Genomic DNA, 24,704 nt, shown 5'->3' on the forward strand with positions numbered 1-24,704 from the left:
ACTCTGAACCTCAAGAACTTTCTGTGTCTGGGGAGAATTGGTACATGAAAATAAGCATCTTGGAGGTCGAGGGTGGTCATGAAATCCCAGCCGTGAGGAGTTGAAGAATTTCTTGAAGAGTCAGCACCCGGAAGGATAACGTTTTTAGATATTTGTTGAGGGAGCGAAGATCTAAAATGGGGCGCCATTCCCCCGATTTCTTTCTTATTAGAAAAAATCTGAAATAGAAACCGGTTCCTCTTTGCAACTGAGGAACTACCTCGATCGCTCCCTTTCGTAACATCAAATTTATTTTGGAAAAAAGCTCTGTGAGGTGAGCTGGTGGTGGTCCTTTGGGAGGAGAATTCGGAGGAAGTTTTACAAATTCTAGAACATGACCTCTGGCCACAATGTCCAAGACCCATTTGTCTATTGTTATAGCTGACCAGTTTGAGTAAAAACGGGAGATTCTTCCTCCAACTTTTAAAGGGGTAACCGGTAGAGCAGGTGGCAGTTGTCCCTGCTTTTTAGACGTATCACGTCCGCGGTAGGAAGACTGTCTTCTGTTTTGCGAATAAGAGGTAGTTGGTTGTTGCCTGAAAGATTGTTGCCGCTGAGATGAGTAACGTTGGTTACTCTGATAGGACTGATATTGTCTTTGCTGATTATAGCCTCCTCGACCAGAGACGGATCCACGGTCTCTAGCGCCACGAAAAGGTGGTTTCCGAAACTGAAGAGTACCGAGAGATCTTGCTGTCTCGGTATCCTTTTTGATGGCCTGGAGGGCCTCGTCCACATGCTGACCAAAAAGACTCACCGTCAAAAGGCATATCAATTATTTTAGCCTGAACCTCCTGGCGAAATGATGTAGCCTTTAGCCAGCCCTGTCGCCGTAGGACTGCGGCACCTGCCAGCTGTCGAAATCCTGTAGACGCAACATCCACAGCCGAATCAATAATCTCAGCCGAGATTCATTCACCCTCCTGAAGGATTTTTAGCGCCTCAGACTTAGAGGGCTCAGGCAACATGTCGATGTAGGGAGAAATGTCCGACCACATCTGTCTATCATATCGACCTAAGATGGCCAGTGAATTAGCTGCACGGACGGTTGTTGCTGCCATGGTCGAAACTTTCTTTCCAATAGCGTCCAGACGCCTCCCATCCCGATCAGGAAGAGCTGACAGTGGAGAAGAGGGATTCCGAGCTCGACGTTGAGCTGCTTGGGCGATAACGGAATCTGCCTTTGGCTGACCTATCAGGCATGCTGGTGAATTGTCTGGTGTCTTGTATTTCTTCTCGAGGCGGGGCAAGACTGCAGGAATAGAAGCAGGAGCTTTCATAACCTTTAGTCCTTCCTGCAAAATAAAGTCAATAATAGGAATCGACCAAATCATCTTCCTCGGCTGATCTTTAAAATCGTAAAAGGAAACAATCATCCTTCTTTGTTTCCATAGGAAGGAGGAACCGTTGTGTTGCCCTCTCCATGAGAAGATGAAAACCTCTGATGTCATCTGGAGGAGAGTCAACATGAGCAGGAGTAGATGGAGACGGAGTTTGTATTTGGTAGTCGTCCCCCTCTGTCACGAGTGATCGGTCATCCAGTTCACCTTCCTCCCTATCGTCATCTGTGGTGTGAGCATCCTGAGAGTGATGCGAAGGTACCGGAGAATGTAGTCTGGGCGACCTCAATGCTGATGAAGATTGAGGAACAGGTGTAAGTGGTATAGAAGAAGCCGATTCAGATGGAGGGAAACGGCGATAATAATCGTCCAACATGTATTGCAGATTATTTAGAAGAGCCAAAGGCATTTAGGCTGTAGGAATTGGATCTGGAGCTGAAGGAATAGTCTCCTGGCAGAAATCCTCTTCTTGATCCACATCCTGATATTTAATGAAGAGCTCGGAAGGGCTCCTGGCAGTTCGAAATCAATCACCCTCATCCGATTCTTCATCATCCTCTTCATAATCCAGCAACTGTGCAGGTAACACAAGAGGAACCTTAGAGGGGGAGGTGTGAATTGGAGAGAGAAATTTAAAGGACGCCCCACGTCTTTGTAGCAAGGAAGGCGTTGCTGTCGACGGAGGCAAATGTGCAGACGGTGCCATAGATGATGCAGACGATATTGTTGGCGTAGACGAAGACCAAACCTGAAGAGCCGTGCATGAAGATAGTTGTAGCGTGTACGAGGCAGCCATCGACGAGGCAATCGTCGACGAGGCAATCGTCGACGAGGCGGACGACGATGAAGTGATCGCCGACGAGACAAACCTCGACGACAAGGCGGCCGTCGACGAGGCAGCCGTCGACGAGATTATTTTCATTTTCGTCGTCGGTAGACCTCACCTCCTTCGTCGACGAGACTGGCTTCACGGAGACGGACACCAGCGTCGACGGTGATGATGCCGACGACATTATCATCTGTGGCTTCGGCGACGAGAAGGTAGCAGTCGACGTTGTCGTCGCACCGACGTTAGGCTTCATTGACGAAGACATCGTCGTCGAGCTCGTCTTCGAGGGACCCTGTTTCTGAGGTAAATCTCTGTCAGAAACTTAAAGCAAACAAAGGAGGGTGTGGGCTATAAATACCGCACCTGACAAGAGAATAGTGTCCTTGTTAAAGATTTCTATAGTGCAGCGAACGAGAGAGCACTCCCCTCAAAGCTCCCCACTCAGGAACAAATCCTGTTACAAAATTCAACACAGAAAGGTTCAGCACTATTCACAAGATTCGTAGAAAATTGTAGACAAAAAGGTTCAAAACATGAATAAGATTTTCTTTGAAAAATTATTTTCTTTATTTCATTATTTGATGTATATGACGAGTCATAGCCAACGCGTTTCGTCCCTTGAAAAGAGACTTCTTCAGGGCTTCAAATAAAGATGTAGAGTATTTCTCTCTGTATTTTGAGTTATTGGCTGAAAATTCAAATATGACAGTATCCTTCTTATAAGGTAGATTTTGTCAAAATAGCATAATGGCCCATGAGATTGACTTCACGATATGTAAATGACCAGGCTCAGTATCAGCGATTACTTGCAAGTAATCGCTGATACTGAGCAACACGGGCTACCATGCCCATCTGTGAGTTTATTTAGATAGAACCCCTACACAGAATATATTTTACTTCGCATCTTGAATCTACAATGATGCTGTATTGTTAATAGGTGATACATCTTGCAGAGCGGGGTACGCAAACACGCCTGCTCTCTGTAATTCACCTGGTCATTTACATATCGTGAAGTCAATCTCATGGGCCATTATGCTATTTTGACAAAATCTACCTTATAAGAAGGATACTGTCATATTTGAATTTTCAGCCAATAACTCAAAATACAGAGAGAAATCCTCTACATCTTTATTTGAAGCCCTGAAGAAGTCTCTTTTCAAGGGACGAAACGCATTGGCTATGACTCGTCATATACATCAAATAATGAAATAAAGAAAATAATTTTTCAAAGAAAATCTTATTCATGTTTTGAACCTTTTTGTCTACAATTTTCTATGAATCTTGTGAATAGTGCTGAACCTTTCTGTGTTGAATTCTGTCAGTAACTTGTTTTGAAGTCTGAGACTTCAAAGTCTTTCTCGGGGGCGTAGAAGGAAGAGTTTTACTCTTAGAAGGTGGAGGAGCATTTTTTGAAGTAGAAGGCAGCTCAGCACTCTTAGAAGTGTGCTGTTTTTTTGACACATTAGCCCCAGGAGAAGATAAATCCGTGTCAGCTGTCCTCTTCCTAGAGGAAGTAGTCTGGACAGAGGCAAAACTCCCAACTTCAAATAAGGGATTGTCCTGATCTTTAATCTTCTGTAGCCACAGAAGTATCCACCCTTCTCTGTCCCTCAGAGTCTTTTGTGGGAAAGTTCTGCAGATTTTGCAGTCTCTCACCTGGTGATCAGGATACAAACAGTAACTGCACTTCTTGTGGGGATCTTCTGAAAACAGTCTGAGCTTCCCACAAGATTCACAAGGACGAAAGAGAGATTTCTTTGAAAAAGACATCATAAAATGAAGAATTCCTGAAGAAACCAGAGAAATACTGAGCAGAGCTCAGGGATATTCCCTTCACACGACGTGCGGTAGAAAATCTGAGAGCCTGAGCCTCTAAGGAGAACATTCTAGGTAGTGCTGTCGTCTGATTGGCTGTAGTTTAGACTATATATAATGACTTGGACGAGTCATGAAAGTGGAGGATTTTTTCCTTTTGATTTCTGGTTACTTTACTTCCTGGTTCTAGGTTACCTATGATATGGTTTCTATATGCATATATATTGCTATTTTTATGTACCGTGGGACTCCCACTCCGATGACGGGGAACGATTCAGGCATGTGAATCTATGAAAGATACCCCAATACTGGAGAATCCTGGATTCGGTTCTATCTTAAGGACTGCACCCAACAGGTCTACCTGTGACCTTTTTGATCTGCAGCAAAACCCTTATGGTATGGAGTACCTCAGGGCTCCGCATTGAGTCCACTGCTTTTTAATATCTACATGGGGCCTCTCACAACTTTTATTGCATCCCAGGGGGTGAAAGCAGTCTCCTATGCAGATGATACCCAGCTGGTGTTTTCGTTCAAAGAACATTCTGAGGCCGCCTTTCTCAGTTTCAAGGAGTGCCTGAAGAACATCTCTAAATGGATGAACTGCAAGAACCTAAAACTAAATGCAGATAAGGGCGAAGTCTTGTTCTTTAGTCAGGCATCTCTGCCCCCTTCGGTTCTCTGATGGCCGGCAGAACTGGGCTCGCCACCGGTCCGACAAAGACAGCAAGGAATCTAGCCATCAAATAGGAAAAGGGTTTCTATTTCATGGCTCAACTTCATCAGATCCCCTCAGCTTGCTTTGGAAAGCTGTTAATCTTTAAAAAATTCCTTGACTTAGTGCCGGAGGACAGCCGCAGGATCATAGTCCATGCAATGGTCAGTTTGCGCTTGGACTACGCCAATAGTTTATATTTGGGGCTGCCAGCCTACCTGATTTACAGACTGCAGATAGTGAAGAACACAGCAGCAAGACTAATTTGGCGGGTACCTTTCCGCCGTCATATCTCTCCTCACTTGAGGCAGCTACACTGACTCCCAGTAGCTGGGAGGATTGAATTCAAGGTTCTGACCATGGCCTTCCAAGCCGCCCGTAACTTGGGCCCAGGTTACCTTAAGCTTAGGCTCAGTCCATATCGACAGGAACGGACATTGAGATCTAACTACCAGTGTCTGCTCTGTGCTGGAGCTTCTTGTAGCTTGAAGATCACTGGAGTGCAGAGCCAACAAGCCTTGGCAACGCCAAGTCGATACGGTGCACAGGGGTTCGGTCCCCGTGGTTTCGACGAGGGATACTGGCCACAAAATGCAGAGAGGACAGGTCAGACCTCGAGGGAGTTGCAGAACCACAACCTGTGTTGCTGAGCCTCAGAAAGTCCGTAGGACGACAGGTGCAGCAGACCGGTCAGCTTCGTTGGTGTCTTTGCTGATACAGGGGAGTGATTTCTTCACTCCAAGGGAGACTATTTCAGGTGTCCTTGATGCCCGCAGGTCTGTTGAAGATCCTGGAAGAAGCACAGACGAGAAAGAAGACTTGCGGAACAGCGAGACCAGGAGCAGCAGGAGTCCTCCTTGGTGCAGTCTCGGTTCAAGGCGATGTTCAGCGAAGTCAAGTGTTGCGACGGTCAAAGAGTGAAGTGGTTTCAGGCTTGAGTCTTGACCCATGACAAATCTAAGGAATCACCCACAGGTCAGCCCTTAAGTACCCTAGGGAAAGGGACTGGACAGAGGGGAGAATACTCCTATGTCCTTTGTCCAGTTTCACCCCAGAGCAGGAGCCAAGGGTTCCCTGAACTGGCTCAAACTGGAGAATGCAAGGAGGGCACCAAATATGCCCTTCAAAGCAGTCTGGTGTTGCTGGCAAGCGCTCCCATCCATTCTAATCCACTAAGTCCTGTCTGGGAGGTGGTCACACCTCCCTGTGATAGGAAACCTACTGTTCTACCTTTCCCTGCCCGAGCTTTGCTCAGCAGCAGGAGGGCAGAATTGTGTCAGTGGCAGACAGCAGCACTAGCTTGCTGTCAGACCCTGGAAGACATTTACAGAGAGTATAGAGGGTACCTGAAAAGAGCACCCCAGTACATGGGATTATACTTCTAACACGGAAATCTCATTATGACTGATGTCCACTACATGTATTAAAATGGCTGACTGCACTTACAAAGCCTGGATAATCGACTCTGTTTTTTTTTAGGGTTGTCCTGCTCATGCATGGACATCCTCACACTCATAACCAAGCACCCTACCCTCAGGACTGAAGAATCTGCCATAGGGGTGACTTATAGGTTTTAAGTGAAGTAACGTATATCTATCATGAGAAGTGAAAGCACCAACTCACACAGGCTGCAATGGCAGGCCTGTAGTCACAGTTTATGTGGACTCCCATGGGTGGCACAGTACATGATGCAGCCTATGCGAGACCAATGGTGTACCTATGCCCTGGGGAACTAGTACCATATACTAGGGACTTACAAGAGTACATCAGAAGCCAATTGTGGATGCACATAGCAACTTAAAATGGTCAATTTAGGGAGAAAGCACAGTGATTGAGGTCATGATTAGCAGGATCTCAGCAGACTAGGTCAAAAACTTACTGACACCAGACAAAAAGTGGGTGTAACCATGCTAGAAGGATCCTACCTTCCTACACATAACCACTCTGTAATTCATTCCTTGTCATGTCTGGAGACAAAAACGTCATCTTAATGGGATCACCCTCTTAAAGGACTGACTTCACCTGCCTTTAAAAGTGAAGATTTTGAAAGGTTTGTGTGCTGGTGTCCTGATTCTCAAAGACCAATCCCGATTTGGCAGGGATCTTGGACGGGTCTGAGGAGGTGGTGGTGGCCATCTTTTAGGGGAACCTTGGAGGTGTCTAAGGTGGCAGAGGCAGCCATATTAGGAGAACCTTGGGCCATGTGGGTATTACATGATACCAACTGTGTTTAACACACAACCATGGTGACATCAGCTGCCCGCTGCACAACACCTTACCGTTAAGACTTCCACCTTCAGCTCGTCCATGTCTCGCTCCTTCGCCGCCTTTTTCATGGTGAGGTCATTTTCTGATGCGGTAGCCGGCTTATAATTGTCTTGCCCAGCCTGCAGTGAAACAAAAAAAAAAAAAAAAAATATGCTAATAAAATTTAAAGGTAAGAAGCGTAAACTTTTAGTATAATGTTACATCTTGAGCTGATACTTAGGACGTCTTTTGCAGGTGTTTGTGTGAAAAACAGAGGTGCTTACTTGGCCGTGGGAAAAAATACAAAATGTCTGCCTGGGATAGGGCTCCATCCATCTGGGCAGCAGTGGCGGCGGTGTGCAACCAGGAGGGAGGCCAGAGCACTCCTGTCCCTGCCTGGGTTGCTGGGGTTAGTTTAACATCTCTTTGTTATTTGGGCAATGGACCTTGTACCTCCTCGGAGGCCACAGGACTGTCCTTAAGGCAGCCAAGGTCACACTGAGTTCTGTTTCAGGGAGGACAGCTGTCTGCAGAGGGCTCCTGGAATCCTTGTGTGCCTCTGAGAGACATATATGCCGACAAACCTGATTCAGGCGAGAGACACGATTTTTTTAAAATCCAGAATGGCTTAAATGAAGCTGCCTGATGGCTAAAATCTCCAAGGCTTCAATGCAACTCATTGGGGAAAATGAATTCCCACGATTTCTTTTACCCCCCAGCTATGCACAGATACATAGATATTGATGGTGTATAGGAAAATCGAGGCCTCTGGCCTGTCCACTGTCCTGCATAGTGCAACTGTTACATGTCTTTGTTAGGCCCACATGGAAACTAAGCCATCTTTCATCATGTAAACGTTTATTAAGCTGCCTTCCCTTTCACACAATAACCTTTTACACACATTTGCATGTGTGCCAATTGTAGGAAGCTGGTCTTGTATATACTATACCAAAGTAAGGTATAGTGTACACAGATTCCAGGAAGCCCCAGAGGAATAGCAGAGGCTAAACTAGCTAAGTACTAACAGCTCTCTTTGTGGCAGTGTGGGCGAGCAGTTAGGCTTATCCAGAGTGTATGTTAAGCATTTATTGTATTCACTCAATCAAGACTGATGCATACACTCAGGGCCCGATTCACAGAACTAACTTAAGACGAAATTCTAAACTTACTACTTTTAGTATTCACAGAAGGCATTTAGTAGTAGTAGTAAAGTTAGAATTTTGTCTTAAGTTTAACTTAAGACAGACTTAAGTTAGGATTTTGTCTTAAGTCTGTCTTAAGTCTGTCTTAAGTTTGTCTTAAGTCTGTTTTAAGTCTGTCTTAAGTTTGTCTTAATTTTGTCTGAAGCCAAACTTAAGACAAAATCCTAACTTTACTACTACTAAATGCCTTCTGTGAGTACCAAAAGTAGTAAGTTAGTTCTGTGAATCGGCCCCATAGAGACTGAATCCCGACCAATTGGATGAGCATTAAAAAAGGGTATACATGTATTGTATTTATAGAGCCAAGCAGGACTTGATACCAGGTAGGTAAAATATAAGTGGGATGCAGGATTTCACAATGAAATGCAGTTATGATTGAATGTTGCAATAGTTACAGGTTGGTATTGAGACAGAAAGCAGTTTGTATTCTACAATAATTATTTTTAGAATACTTTTTAGTTACTTTTAGATTGCTTTGAGTACTGAGATACCACACCTAAGGATCTTACAATACAGGGTAAGTAAGACTTCTTATACTTTGCACTTTAGTTCTCTTTTCTCCATACAAACATCAGTTGAATACTTAGAATATTTTAAGCCCAAAATCTCATGACATGGGTTCCTATGGGAGAAAAAGTGTTGGTGGTTTCACAAGTGGGAGTTTTGGGGGTTAGGACCAAGGTTCCCCAAGATCTAGATGGGCATTCGAATCGAAACACCAGCAGCACTAGGGCAGCTGGGTGCAGAGTGCAGGGGCCCAATGTTAGCCAATGGGGATAAGAGGGCCTTTGCTTGGGGACTGCTTATGAGCAGGCCACTCAGTTGTGGGACCAAAGCTTTGGGAGTTAAGATCAGCACTGGAGGGGCCAACAATCAGCACAGGAGCTGCACCACCAACGGCACAAGGGCGGCCATATGTTGAGTGCCAAGGTGACTTCAGCGACCGAATGGGTGTCAATCGAGATCTTCGGTTTGACAAGGACACTGCAGGCTCAGGCAGGGAAACTTCCTGAAGGAGACCATCGGCTGGAGAGGTAAGTTGGGATCTTTGGGGAGGCCTGGACACCTTTGGGTGGGCCACTCAAGGCCGTGCAGGGGTGTCTTTTGGCGTTGGATGCTTCTGACCGCCGTCGGTCACAGTCGGGCTGCTTGGACCGCTTCGGTCGTGGTCTTCTTACCACCATCGGTAGGGGGGATCCTTCAGTATAGGCTACAGGTATCGTTTTGAAGATTGGGGGAGGTTGGTGGTCACCAGATCCTAGGTCAGGATCGCTGGGGAGACCTCCTTGTGCTGTTGAGCTACCCGATCTCTGGCCATGGCAGCCTGTTGCAGAGTAGTGCAGGACCAAGGAACCACGGGGGTCCGGGTCCTGGTTTTGGAGTCTTTGGCTTGAGCAGATCCAGTGCTCATGGGACACAGAGTTCATAAGATGAGTGCAGGGCAGGTCCACCAGGCTCTGGGGTCTACTGGCTGCTGGACACACTGGTTTTGTTAGCTGTAGGCAGGTCGGAATAGGGACAGACCAGTAGGGCTGGGGACAAAGCAGTAGATGTCATGTCCTCTTCTTCTGGGGTCAGCACAGCTATTCGGTCCTTCTTCTTTCTTTCTCGAATCTGAGGAGGATAGGCTTGGGGTTTCCCCTAAATACTAGATTTAGGAGCATTAAAGGAGTGGGCAGGTTGGGACCAATGGGTCCCTTCCTTGGGGTGGGTACACCCACTATTATGCACCCTCCAGTGGTAGGAGAAATGAGCCTCTCCCTAATTGGCTGAGTCCCCTCATCCTCAAAATGGAGGGGACTGAGATGTGTGTTTCACCTCGCCTCCCCTACCTGAGGGGCGGAGGTTGGCAAAGGTGGGCACACCTCGCTTCCTAGCTTTGTTTTCCCACTGATTCTCCCACCCACATAGGGGGGCAGTACTGGTGGAAGCCAGTTGCTGGGGCAGCAAAAAGCAGGGAAAGCTTCCAAAGGTGGCAGCCCTTTGAAGCTTCCCCTTCATGGAACAAGCCCATCCAGGGGGAGGAGGCATGACACCTCTGCCCAGAATCTGCTTTGTTTCTGGAGCCAGAGAGCAGAGGCTATCTACCCAGGGGTCAAGAAACCTGTCTGGTGGTGGCAAATGGTAGGCGGCCATTCAGGAACCACACCTGAGCTGGACGTTTTTCAGGGGGCATCTCTAAGAAGCCCTCTGAGGGCCTTTTACATTCAATAACACTCTGGAATCACTGTGGGTTTAATGTGCTAAGTTTGCTACCAAACTTCCCAGTTTTTAGTAAAGCCATTATGGAGTTGCGGAATTTGTAATGACCAACTATCACACCATATGTTTTTTATGGCTTCACTACACTTACAGTGTATAAGAATGGAACTTAAACACTGTAGAGGCACAGAGCTCATGCCTCTGTGCCTTTACCTAGGGGCAAGTGCACCCTGCTAGAGGGGTGCCTTACCTAGGCCTCAGGCAGAGGGTTGCAAGCATAGCACACATGGATGTGTGCCATGCTGACTCTTCACTTTTCTCTGCACCATAACATGCCGCCTGCAATGGCAGTGTGTGGTTGTTAAGGTAGAGAGCAACTAAGGGTGGCACAAAAGGTGCTACAGCCCTTAGAGGCCTTCCCTTGTCAGAGTGCCCTTGGCACCCATGGAACCTTTTACAAGGGGCTCTCCTGTGGCCATGGATGTGAAAATTGTGGGTTAAAAGGCATCTTGTGAAATAACATGTGCTCTGGGAACCTGATTGGTAGGGACCCACTGCACATCAAGTCAGGTTGCACCAGATGTCAGGCAAAAAGTGGGGGTAACCATGCAAAAAGGGTCACGTTCCTACAATAAGGATAAGTTACTTACCTGTAATCCTAGTTCTCTTCCAGGGGTATCCTCATCAAAGTCATAAGCACTGAATATTCCCGCCCATGTGCGGGGACCCCAGAAATAATATAAATTATATATGAAAAACACATATATATACAGCTCTGTATATGTATAAACACATATATTATTTTTTCTAAACCAATGCAGCCCCCGTAGTAGGCTAGACAATGTAATAATGATGAATGTAAACATTCCCAAATAGATATAAATATCTAAATAAACACCATAGGTGTACAAATGCACCTAACACCTTTTTTTATTTTTTTTATTTTCATGAGACAAACCTCATGAGAAAGAAAAGAAAACACTGTGCCAAACACAGATAAAAAACATTGTTAGCCTGCAGGCTGCATTGTAATACAATACCATAGAGACTGAAAAGCCTTGTACAGATAAAAACTGGCACCGTGCCTTTAAGGCAGCCCTGATCCCAAGATCCCATCATGCCTCAGGGGTGACAGTTGGGTCAGTTGTTCTTTGCGGGACCCGTAGGTCTAAACACAAAGATATACTTCTTTCAGATTTAATTATAGAATCCTCTCATTTGCCTGGGGAGGCGGGTGGGTTGCTTATGACTTTGATGAGGATACCCCTGGAAGAGAACTAGGATTACAGGTAAGTAACTTATCCTTCTCTTCCAGGGGATCCTAATCAATAGTCATAAGCACTGAATAGAATAGCGAGCCCACCTTCCACCTGCAGGCAAATGAGAACTGCACTGAAATGAAAAAACACACCCGAGATAGTCAGTTGTTGAACAGGTTCCTCAAGGAGGCTTGCCCTACTTGAGTGTCTGCTCTGGTGTCCGAATCCAGACAATAATGTCTCGTGAATGTATGTACAGATATCCAAGTAGCTGCTTTACAGATCTCTAGGGTGGGACATTATTGAGAAACGCAGCAGTAGCCGCTTTTCCTCTTGTGGAATGTGCCTTAGGTGGAGGCCACATCGGTTTTTGAGCTAGTTGGTAAGCCAATTTATTGCTTGACACAATCCATCTGGCAATAGAGCGTTTATATGTTGTAAAACCTGTAAGGACAGCACCATAGTTTACAAACAGTTGGTCAGACTTTCTGATAGTCTTAGATTTATCCAGGTAGAATTTGAGAACTCGCTTAATATCCAAAGAATGTAACGCCCTCTCAGCTGGCGAGGAGGGGTTGGGAAAGAAAGTTGGTAGCGAGATAGTCTGATTTACATGAAAATCGGACACCACTTTAGGTAAAAAAGATGGATGAGTTCTCATAACCACTCTATTAAGGTGAAAACCCGTGTAGGGTTCTTTTGAGCAAAGGGCTTGTATTTCACTCACCCTACGTGCTGAGGTAATAGCTACCAAGAAGTCTGCTTTCCACGTAAGGTGCTGTAATGTAGCCTTATGTATGGGTTCGAAAGGTGGACTCATAAGCTTTGAAAGAACCAGGTTCAGCTCCCAAGTAGGCGAGGGAGGCCTTATTGGGGGGTAAACCTTTTTGAGGCCCTGCAAAAAGTAATTCACCACTTGTAGTTTAAAGAATGAATGCTGAGAGGGAGAGCGCCTATAGGCCGTAATGGCCGCCAGGTGCACTTTGATGGAGGAAAATTTCAATCCCACCCTGGCTAAGTGAAGTAGATAAGGTAAAATCACTTCCTCTTGACCTTTTGTAGGGTTATATTGATTTTGAATACACCATATGTAAAATCTCTTCCACTTACAGAAGTATGAGTGTCTTGTAGAAGGTCTCCAAGCTTCCTTCAATATGGTCATACGTTCCTGAGGAAGGTTTAAATGGCAATACTGGAGGACTTCAGGAGCCATGCTTTTAATCTCAGTGAGGGAAGGTTGGGATGGTAAATCCTCCCCTGCATCTTGGTTAGCAAGTCCGGCCTGCACGGCAGACACCTGTGCGGACGGATCGATAGATGAAGGAGATCTGGGTACCACCACTGCCTCAGCCAGTCCGGTGCTATCAAGATCATCTTGGTGGCTGAGTGTTGCAGCTTGGTCACCACTTTCGGGATTAGCGGAAGAGGAGGAAAAGCGTACACAAATGTCATTGACCAGTCGATCAAAAGGGCATTCCCCATTGACCCTGGTCGATAGTACCTTGAGGCGAAGCGTCGGCATGTTGTGTTGCTTTCGTCCGCGAAGAGATCTATTTGCGGACAGCCCCACTCCTCGAAAATGTCCTCTAGCACCTCGTCGTTGAGAACCCAGTCCTCTGGATCTTAAAAGTGCCGACAGAGCGAGTCCGCTTAAACGTTGAGCTCGCCTGACAGGTGTACCGCCGTTATGGAAATGTTCCTTGCCAGAATCCAGTGCCATAGGGAAGGAGCCTCCAGCGAGAGAGTCCTGGAAAGAGTACCTCCCTGCTTGTTTAGGTAGTACATCGTGGTGGTGTTGTCCATTTGTACTAAAATGGAACTCGTTCTGATTGAGGGCAGAAAAGCTTTGAGGGTGAGATGGACTGCCCTGAGCTCTTGCATGTTGATATGATTGAAAAACATGTAAACAAAGCTTTTGGAGCACACACACACACTATCAAGTCCAATCGTAATTATTAAAGATAAGATCCACAAAATTCAAATGGGCTCGTGTTTTTTTCTTCTTTAATTTCAACAAACTCCAATCCCATGCCAACGCGTTTCGCCATGGTCGGGATAACCTACGGCTTCCTCAGGGCTGGAAATGATACAAATTTTATATTTTACAATACATCCTATTCTATCTCAATTAAACACCATTGAGCCCATTATTTTGGCAACCTTGTGCTCAGGACTATACAAAACTATATTCAGTGAATCATTACATAAACAAATTCAACACTTCAGTATTATATCTTATTCAAACAAATGTTCAACTCATAGATGCATGAAATTTAGAACCAAATGTAATACATTTCTTCCTATTTAATAATTCCCTTAGTTTTAACATCCAGTCACTGGTGCAATAGTGATCTAATGTGTCATATCCCTAGATACCGCCAAGTGTTGATATAATTATATAACCCACGTAAGTAATGAGTAGCAACACGTCAAATGACGTCGGTACCTTAAAATTCCTCAATGTATTTCTTTTGGACCAGAGCAAAACAGAAACTTATATTAATATGGAGCACACGAGGCAAGATTTCAACATTACAACTATGTCGATAGTAACCAATTAACGCCAATTATAGCTCCTACCTTCCTCACGATATTAATCCTTCATGAATCCCAAGAGTTATTGTCCTTATTCTCATAGTATGAGTACGCCTCAAACCTGAATATTCAATTAAGATACCCTTTAAAATTGTATATACAACATTACGTTTACCCCAAGAGAAAGCCCCTCAGACTGCCAAAAGTCAAATCCTTACGTATCAGAGTTAAAGATTCCCAAAATATTTAGTTTCCAAATCCTCTAAAGTAGTATTCTTCACCGGAAAGTGGCTACATTCATATTGCCAATCGTGAATATGTATCCAAAAGGTCTGAAATGTCAATATCATATATTATTTTTTTCAGAGATTGCCCTCACTTCAATACTAAGAGCAATGTTCTATACAATTCTATTGACGAATTGAGTATTATGGTGCAATCCTACCATATTATTTTAGCCCCGTAACACGCCAAACCGTCATGTGTTTTCTTCCCGTCTCCTAGCGGGAAAGATAAATAACAATCGAGGCGTTAATATACCGTAGCAGTGTTACATTAATACGTTTACTTTGGTTACTGATAACGTGAGTTTCGGGTGCCCCTCGTATCCTCTTACCTCTACAAAATTCGAAATTCAAAGTCTCCAAACCCGTGTACAGGTAAGAGACCGCCGTCTTCCGGGTTGACGCAGAAGTAACCTCTATACAACATCGAAGAAGGACTAGACTAACTAGAATTTCTATCAGCGCCATCTTAACATGGTGTCTACAGAGTTTAAATGGATCACAGTAAATTAATTATATTTTGATTATTAATGCTCATGCGACAAATTATTTACAGTTCAGTATATTCGTTAGTAATTAGTCACTTTAAACCGAATAATGTTTAAAGCCCACTAGATATTGTCAAATCCGGTCTAATGTCCAAATCTTCAAAAACCTTAGCTATTGTGACCGGATCTTCCTCTAACTCAGTAATTGAGAGGAGGTTAACTGTATCTTGAATATCATTAATAGTTAATGAGTTAGACATTGTACCACATAATTGCATGATAGATTCTTTATTTTGCTACGAAAGTAATTTTTCTGGATGTTGAATTATACATAAAGGATAATTATGTTCAAAGCAAAATGCATCGCAAACCAACTTCATGCAATACAATTTTGCATGCAAAAAGCGCTCACCCAAGGCACCAAATAAAAGCAATCCCTTATGGGGAAATGATTAGGGCAAGAAGGAACTGTAGTGAGGATTTTCAATTTGTAACATGTATAAACGATATAGAAAGAAGATTCATCCAAAGAGGATATTGTAAACGGGATGTATTATTGGCTAAAGAGAGGGCATTGAAAATGAAACGCATATCTACCTTAAAATCCTCAAAAAAAGATACACTTACTGCACAACACATCAGGATGGTTACTGATTACACACCGATTGGGAATGTATTGTTGAGAAGCATGAACAAACATTGGCATATATTGGGCCCGATTCACAGAACTAACTTAAGACAAAATCCTAAACTTACTACCATTTTGGTATTCACAGAAGGCACTTACTCATTTTGGTATTCACAGAAGGCACTTACTCATTTCGGTATTCACAGAAGTTAGGAGTCCTAACTTTAGGACTCCTAAATGCCTTCTGTGAATACCGAAAGTCTTAAAATTAGGATTTTTCTCAGTTTAGTAGTAGTATAGTTAGGACTCCTAACTTTAGGACTCCTAAATGCCTTCTGTGAATACCGAAATTCTTAAAATTAGGATTTTTCTCAATTTAGTAGTCCTAAATTTAGGACTCCTAACTTTAGGACTCCTAAATGCCTTCTGTGACTACCGAAAGCCTTAAAATTAGGATTTTTCTCAGTTTAGTAGTAGTATAGTTAGGACTCCTAACTTTAGGACTCCTAAATGCCCTCTGTGAATACCGAAAGTCTTAAAATTAGGATTTTTCTCAATTTAGTAGTCCTAAATCTAAATTTAGGACTACTAAATTGAGAAAAATCCTAATTTTAAGACTTTCGGTATTCACAGAAGGCATTTAGGAGTCCTAAAGTTAGGAGTCCTAACTATACTACTACTAAACTGCGAAAAATCCTAATTTTAAGACTTTCGGTATTCACAGAAGGCATTTAGGAGTCCTAAAGTTAGGACTCCTAACTTCTGTGAATACCGAAATGAGTAAGTGCCTTCTGTGAATACCAAAATGAGTAAGTGCCTTCTGTGAATACCAAAATGGTAGTAAGTTTAGGATTTTGTCTTAAGTTAGTTCTGTGAATCGGGCCCATTGAGATTAGATAAAACCTTAGAGAATCATATTGGTGCATATCCTCAGATTACATTCCGTAGAGGGTGAACTCTGGGTTCAATGTTAAGTCCCAGTTACCCACAGAGGAAACAATCAGAGACATGGTTAGACCAACATTCTAAAGGCTTTTTGAAATGTGGGCACTGTGGGATGTGCAGATATGCCAAAGACAAGACTAAGCAATTTCATACTCCAAATGGGAAGGTTAATGATTTACTTACCAATATTACATGTAGTACGAAATTTGTTATTTATGTAATTGAATGTTCCTGTACTAAAATTTATGTGGGCAGTACAATTAGAATGCTAAAAGAGCGTGTGAGCGAGCATTTTAGGGTTATACAACAGAATGATATTCGATATCCTATTGCAGAGCATGTGCATAATTGTACTACCCAGGATGATAGGAAAAGTTTTAAATTCTTTGGGATTGAACAGGTTAAAATTGACCCACGGGGTGGAAACAGAGAGCTTATGTTGCGGAGGCACGAGGCAAGGTGGATTATGCGCTTAAGAGCCGTAGAAGACGGATTAAATTTTGATCAGGAGCTACAATACTTCTTGGGAGATTAAAGGAGGCTGATTGAGAATATTCCTCATTAGTATTTATAGCCGTTGTTGACCGTGTAATAGATCTGCTGTTGGTTAAGGCATGTATCTGTTTTTGATTACCACTTTAATAATTAATTAAAGTATTTTTATAGCATAGTGAATATCTATATAATATATGCAGCCTTTTGGCGATGAGACTCATTCATTGGTGAGCTCTAACAAAGATATACATGATTGGTTATTAATAATGCTGTCAGGGCAAGCGAGGCATAAACGCGATCTATAATCGCTTTATATTAACAACATTATTCGGTTTAAAGTGACTAATTACTAACGAATATACTGAACTGTAAATAATTGGTCGCATGAGCATTAATAATCAAAATATAATTAATTTACTGTGATCCATTTAAACTCTGTTGTTTTATACAATAATTATTTATTTATAATGGTCAATATGATATAATCCTTTAGCAATATTTTATCACAAGGGAACTGTCCTAAAGACTGCTACAGAAGTAAGTAGACACCATGTTAGGATGGCGCTGATAGAAATTCTAGTTAGTATAGTCCTTCTTCGATGTTGTATAGAGATTACTTCAGCGTCAACCCGGAAGACGGCGGTCCCTTACCTGTACACGGGTTTGGAGACTTTGAATTTTGAATTTTGTAGAGGTAAGAGGATACGAGGGGCACCCGAAACTCACGTTATCAGTAACCAAAGTAAACGTATTAATGTAACACTGCTACGGTAGATTAACGCCTCGATTGTTATTTATCTTTCCCGCTAGGAGACGGGAAGAAAACGCATGACGGTTTGGCGTGTTACGGGGCTAAAATAATATAGTAGGATTGCACCATAATACTCAATTCGTAAATAGAATTGTATAGAACATTGCTCTTAGTATTGAAGTGAGGGCAATCTCTGAAAAAAATAATATATGATATTGACTTTTCAGACCTTTTGGATACATATTCACGATTGGCAATATGAATGTAGCCACTTTCCGATGAAGAATACTACTTTAGAGGATTTGGAAACTAAATATTTTGGGAATCTTTAACTCTGATAGGTAAGGATTTGACTTTTGGCAGTCCGAGGGGCTTTCTCTTGGGGTAAACGTAATGTTGTATATACAATTTTAAAGGATATCTTAATTGATTATTCAGGTTTGAGGCGTACTCATACTATGAGAATAAGGACAATAATTCTTGGGATTCATGAAGGATTAATATCGTGAGGAAGGTAGGAGCTATAATTGGCTTTAATTGGTTACTATCGACATAGTTGTAATGTTGAAACTTGCCTCGTGTGCTCCATATTAATATAAGTTTCTGTTTTGCTCTGGTCCAATAGAAATACATTGAGGAATTTTAAGGTACCAATGTCATTTGACGTGTTGCTACTCATTACTCACGTGGGTTATATAATTATATCAACACTTGGTGGTATCTAGGGATATGACACATTAGATCACTATTGCACCAGTGACTGGATGTTAAAAATAAGGGAATTATTAAATAGGAAGAAATGTATTACATTTGGTTCTAAACTTCATGTATCTATGAGTTGAACATTTGTTTGAATAAGATATAATACTGAAGTATTGAATTTGTTTATGTAATGATTCACTGAATATAGTTTTGAATAGTCCTGAGCACAAGGTTGTCAAAATTGTGAGAAGTTGGCCTGATGTATGATGTCACTAGTTCTAGTGTACACCTTATATCAGTCCAAATACCCTTATGGTGATTGGTTGTAAAGTCAACCTTATAGACCAGCTATCCTAGTGGTAGCATGGACAAGAGCAGTCTTAGGCTAAACTCTGAATGGCATGTGAAGCCAGCTGTGATACCATATATAATCCCTTGAATACCAAATGAAAGGACACCACAACAGATATATATATAAAATAAAGTGTATTTATTCTAGTCAAACCCTCAGCACTCTTTATGAGATTAGAGGTAAGTACAACACAGTCTTATTTAAGCATACATTAAGTCACACAGGTAAGTAATACAGTTAGGCCCTAGGGGCCACGCAAACCATATACTAAGTAAGTGGTATAAGGACCACTGTCACGGAAATAGAATAGGCCTAGGCCTAGGGAATCGCTGGGGCTACACTACACTAGCGTTAGTTAGGAAGTGGGAGGCCCACGGGATTCGTGTGCAGAGTGGAAACACTCACGCGTAATGCGTAAAAGTCAAGAGCAATAGTACAGTTTAGAAAATGGTAGATTTAGGACACTTCCGGAGTAGCTAGGAAGTTGAGACTTGAAAACTAGACACTAGGATAGTCACTATCCTGATGAGCACCGGAGTACCCAAGTTACCTAGCCCACAGGCTGCGGGTGCATAGGGGTGAAGATGCGTCGGTTTTCGTCGTCGACTCCTATGGATGCCTGAAGAAAGATGCTGACAGGCAGTCAGTGAAGAGTGTCCGGTGGATCCCAAGGCTGGGATCAAGAAGAGAGGAAACCTGCAAGCAGAAGGGATAGAGTCAAGGTCACTAGCCAGTGACCACGTGGAACCAGGAAGGAACCAGGCGATGTCGTGAAGACTGCAGGTGAAGGTGAAGCTTGTCGCTGCAGCCAGGAGGACCAGGAAGCGTCGAGGACGACCAGGACCAGGAGGCGAGCTGTCCCACGAAGGCTCTTGCTGTCGGCGGCGTCGAAGTTGGACTAGGACTCACCAAGCCTTGGCAAGCGGAACCCACGAAGAACGGAGGACTTGCTTCTGGTGCAGACCAGGAAGGTCTGGGGTGCTTCTTCTTTGCAGAGAAGCGGGAGCCAGTCTGGAGGAGCCAAACCAGCGCAGAAGATTTCAGGGTGCGTCGTCACAAAGGCCACTAGCCAGCGGCCAAGCAACCGGACAGACGCGGCAAGCAGGAAAATGCAGAAGGGCTACACGCAGGACTCGTGGAGTGTGGGGGGCTGATCTTCGGTGCAGATGGTGCTTGGGGTTGGGGCTTCTTAATCCCCGGTGCACAACTTCGAGGGTACCTCAGAAGCTGCGCTTTAAGTTACTAGCCACTTTTCCCAGGTAGCCGGTCCCACGTCGCTCGTCGCCTCCACGGATCTCAGCTTTGCTGTCGATGTGGATCAGGGTCGGAGAAGTCTGGAAGTCAAGGCTCTGGTCGGGCTCTGCAGTCGGTTCCTCGTAGAACGTGGGCAAAGCAAAGGGTAGTCTCTTGATGGTGCCTGTTTGCACAGGGTAGCCACTCCTTGGCTACAAGGGAGATTCTTCAGTCTTCTTCTTTCGTCGAATGTCGAAGGTCCAGAGTTTCTGTTCAAGTTTGCAGGTTCAGGATAATCTAAAGTCTTGAGGCCCAACTCCCACTCTTATACTAATCTGGGGGGCTGGGATAGCTGCTAGGTCACGCCTTATGGGTGGGACCTGGGAGGGGGTGGTTACACCCACTTCCCTTTGTCCAGTTTCGCGCCAGAGCTGGGGCTGGAGTGCCCCAGCGCCGGTTTGAACTGGACTATGCAAGGAACACCTTGTGTGCCCCAGGCACGTCTCATTCCTTTCAGCCCACCCTGCCCCAATACACTAAAGGCTGTCTGGGGAGGTGCTAGCACCTCCCCAAGCAAGAAACCTATTGTCCAGGCCTCCCTGGCTGGGATCACTCCCAGCTGCAGGAGGTCAGACTTGTGTCGTGGCAGCAGCATCCATTTTGTGATGCTGAGGCTTTGGTCAGAGGCTAACAGTTGAAGTATGATTTTAACATGTCTTTCCCTCTAGAAGGGGGGAATAATATTCTCATGTCCAGAAATGGCATGGGGGTATTATTCCACAGTGTTAGACACCTTACACGACATGTTTCGATAAAGCCAAACCATAGTTACCATAACCGTCTAAGATTATAAGGCACTTTAAGAGTATATGGTAGGCTATATCATAGAACAGCTATAAGGACTTAGTTCCGAAAGCTGCAGACAGGCTCAGCTCATGCTAGAGCACCATCTCACATGTTACCAAGCACTCTGCCTCCAGGATTGTTAAGGCCTGCCATAGGAGTGACTGATAGGTACACATGTGTCTATATGTAAGTTAGGTATAGGAATACTACACCTAAGCAAGGGGTGATTACACGACCTTGCCCCAGCTGAGTGATCAGCCAGTTGTGTCAGAATGGAAGGCCAGGCCATGGGTGGCATAATACATGCTGCAGCCCCTGGTAGGCCTAGGGTACACCTATGCCCTGGGTACCTAGGGTACACTGTACAGGGGCCAATAAGGTGATCCTATCCAAATGGGTTATGCACCTAAAGTACATAGTATTAATTTAGAGAGAGAACAGCAGGGCTGTGGGTCTGATTAGCAGGCCCACAACCACATCTAAGTCGAAAACCAGTAAAGCAAAAGCAAAAAGTGGGGGTGAACATAGAAAGCAGACCCTACTCTCCTACAAAAATAATGGGCTCAATGGTGTTTAATTGAGATAGAATAGGATGTATTGTAAAATATAAAATTTGTATCATTTCCAGCCCTGAGGAAGCCGTAGGTTATCCCGACCACGGCGAAACGCGTTGGCATGGGATTGGAGTTTGTTGAAATTGAAGAAGAAAAAAACACGAGCCCATTTGAATTTTGTGGATCTTATCTTTAATAATTACGATTGGACTTGATAGTGTGTGTGTGCTCCAAAAGCTTTGTTTACATGTTTTTTAATCAGTGGATTGAGTATAGGGAAGTAGGGTGTTCTCTTCCCTCTATTTTTGGAAGCACCTGTTGCAAATTAAATGTCTTTTCTAATTAGGTGTAATAACCATATGAGCACCAGTATACCCTACACACCCAGCAGTAAACGTTGATATGATATAGCTGCTCGCTGCTGGACCAAAGCCCCTGGGTCTGTAGAGTCCCCAGATGCGCGCCCCACCCTTGGAGCAATGCGTCGGTGATCAATGTTTGCGATGGGGGTTCTTGATGAAAAGGAATTCCAACCCGTAGATTGATTGGTCTCATCCACCACCTGATCGACTGCCTGGCTGTTGCTGAAAGACACACTTTGTCCTCCCAAAGAGAAGTCTTTTGGTCCCATTTGTCCTCTAGATCCTGTTGGAGAGGACGCATTCTTAACCTGGCGTTGGGTACTAGGAATATGCAAGATGCCATGGCCCCTAGCAGGGATGATATCTTTCGCGCTGTAGACAGATTGTTGACCATGATACGTTTGCCTTTTTGAGCAAAGGATAACTGTCTCTCCTCCGAAGGAAACACTTTTCCTACTTCGGAATCTATAAGTGCTCCTAGGTAGTGTATCCTTTGCGTTGGTTTGAGGGTGGATTTTTTGCAATTCACCCGGAGCCCCAATCAGTGACAAAGATTTAGGCAGCGTGTCAGCTGTGAGCTTACACTCTGGGGCGATGGACCTTTTAGTAACCAGTCGTCTAAATAGGGATAGACGAAGACTCTTGCGCGCCTCAGGGCAGCAGCTACCACCGGCATGCACTTTGTGAACACTCGAGGTGCTGATTTCAGGCCAAATGGTAGAACCTTGAACTGGTAGTGGGAGGTTCCAACCACAAATCTCAGGTATTTCCGATGACGTTGGCAGATGGGTATATGAAAGAACGCATCTTGTAGGTCCAGTGAACACATCCAATCGCCTCGACGGAGATGTGGATATATTTGGTGGAGTGCTAACATGCGAAACTTTTCTTTTTTGATATGTTTGTTGAGTGTTCGTAAATCCAAGATGGGTCTGAACTCTGTTTTTGGACTTCTTTTCTGTATCAGAAAATACCTGGAGTAGAGTCCTCTCCCACTCTGTGCTCTCGGAACCCTTTCTATGGCCGATTTGAGAAGAAGGGTAGCCACCTCCTCCCGTAGCATCTTGAGCTGATGATTCGAATGCACTGGGTGGATTGAGGGAGGAACACTCCGGAAAGGAAGAGAGTATCCATGTCGCAGTATAGTTAGGACCCACTTGTCTCTGGTGATGTTTTTGCTTTTGCTTCACTGGTTTTCGACTTAGATGTGGCTGTGGGCCTGCTAATCAGACCCACAGCCCAGCTGTTCTCTCTCTAAATTCACTATGCACTTTAGGTGCATAACCCAATTGGTAAGGATCACCTTTTTGGACCCTGTACAGTGCACCTTAGGTACCCAGGGCATAGGTGTACCCTAAACCTACCAGGGGCTGCAGCATGTATTATGCCACCCCTGGCTGGCCTTCCATTATGACACAACTGGCTGATCACTCAGCAGGGGCAAGGTCGTGTAATCACCCCTTGCTTAGGTGTAGTATTCCTATACCTACCTTATATATAGACACATGGGTAACCTATCAGTCACTCCTATGGCAGGCCTTAACAATCCTGAAGGCAGAGTGCTTGGTAACATGTAAGATGGTGCTTTAGCATGAGCTGAGCCTGTCTGCAGCTTTTGAAACCATGTCCTTATAGCTGTTCTATGATATCGCCTACCATATACTCTTAAAGTGCCTTATAATCCTCGCGGTTATGGTAACTATGGTTTGGCTTTATCAAAAAATGTCGTGTAAGGTGTCTAACACTTTGGAATACTACCCCCACACCATTTCTGGCAGTGAGGATAGTATTCCTCCCTTCTAGAGGGAGAAGACATGTTGAAGACCTACTACCCGGTTAAAGTTAACCAGAGCCCCAGCATCACAAAATGGATGCTGCTGCCACAGACACGAGTCTGACCTCCTGCTGCTGGGAGACCTTCCAGCGAGGGAGGCTTGGACAATAGGTTTTCTGCCTTGGGAGGTGCGAGCACCACCCTAGACAGGCATTAGTGTATTGGGGCAGGGAGGGATGAATGAAACGAGACACTGCCTGGGGCACAGAAGGTGTCCCATGCATAGTCCAGTTCAAACCGGTGCTGGTGCACTCCAGCCCCAGTCCTGGCGCGAAACTGGACAAAGGGAAGGGGGTGTAACCAACCCCCTCCCTGGTCCCACCCACTGGAGGGACCTAGCAGGTAACCCAGCCCCCCAGTTTAGTATAAGAGTGGGAGCTGAGTCCCTAGGACTTTGGATTATCCTGATAAACTGAACTTGAACAGAAACTCTGGACCTTTGACATTCGACTACGGAAGAAGACTGAAGAATCTCCTTTGTGGCCAAGGAGTGACCACCCTGTGCAAACAGGCACCATCAAGCGACCTGCCGTTTGCTTTGCTCAACGTTCTACGAGGAACTGACTGCAGAGCCCGACCAGCGCCTTGACTTCCAGACTTCTCCGACCCTGATCCACATCCACAGCAAAGCTGAGATCCGTGGAGGTGACGAGAGACGTGGGACCGGCTACGTGGGAAAATTGGCGACTTGCTTCCAGCGCAGCTTCTGAGGCATCCTCGAAGTTGTGCTCTGGGGATTGAGAAGCCCCAACCCCGAGCACCATCTACACCGAAGATCAGCCCTCCACACTCCACGAGTTCTGCGTGGGGCCCTTCTGCATTTTCCTGCTCGACGCGTCTGTCCGGTTGCTTGCCCGTTGGCTAGTAACCTTTGTGACGACGAACCTTGAACTTTCCACCGCTGGTTTGGCTCCTCCAGACCGGCCCTTGCTTCCCTGCAAAAAATGAAGCACCTCAGACCTTCCTGGTCTGCAACAGAAGCGAATCCTTCATTCTGCGTGGGTTGCGCTTGCCAAGGTTTGTTGTGTCCCAGCTCCACATCGACGCCGC

At 44.7% G+C, this 24,704-nt stretch overlaps 1 protein-coding gene across 1 annotated transcript in view; it reads right to left on the bottom strand.

Annotated features, from left to right (window-relative positions):
* The window catches only part of LOC146801336 (uncharacterized), a 918,316-nt gene that overhangs the window by 251,742 nt on the left and 641,870 nt on the right, over positions 1-24,704 (bottom strand). Inside the window, exon 5 of the mRNA XM_085620985.1 lies at positions 7,015-7,122. Coding sequence (XP_085477111.1) covers positions 7,015-7,122 — 108 coding nt within the window. The remainder of the gene's footprint in view (positions 1-7,014; positions 7,123-24,704) is intronic.

Source organism: Triturus cristatus, chromosome 8, assembly GCF_964204655.1.
Source record: "Triturus cristatus chromosome 8, aTriCri1.1, whole genome shotgun sequence".
NCBI classification, from domain to species: domain Eukaryota; kingdom Metazoa; phylum Chordata; class Amphibia; order Caudata; family Salamandridae; genus Triturus; species Triturus cristatus.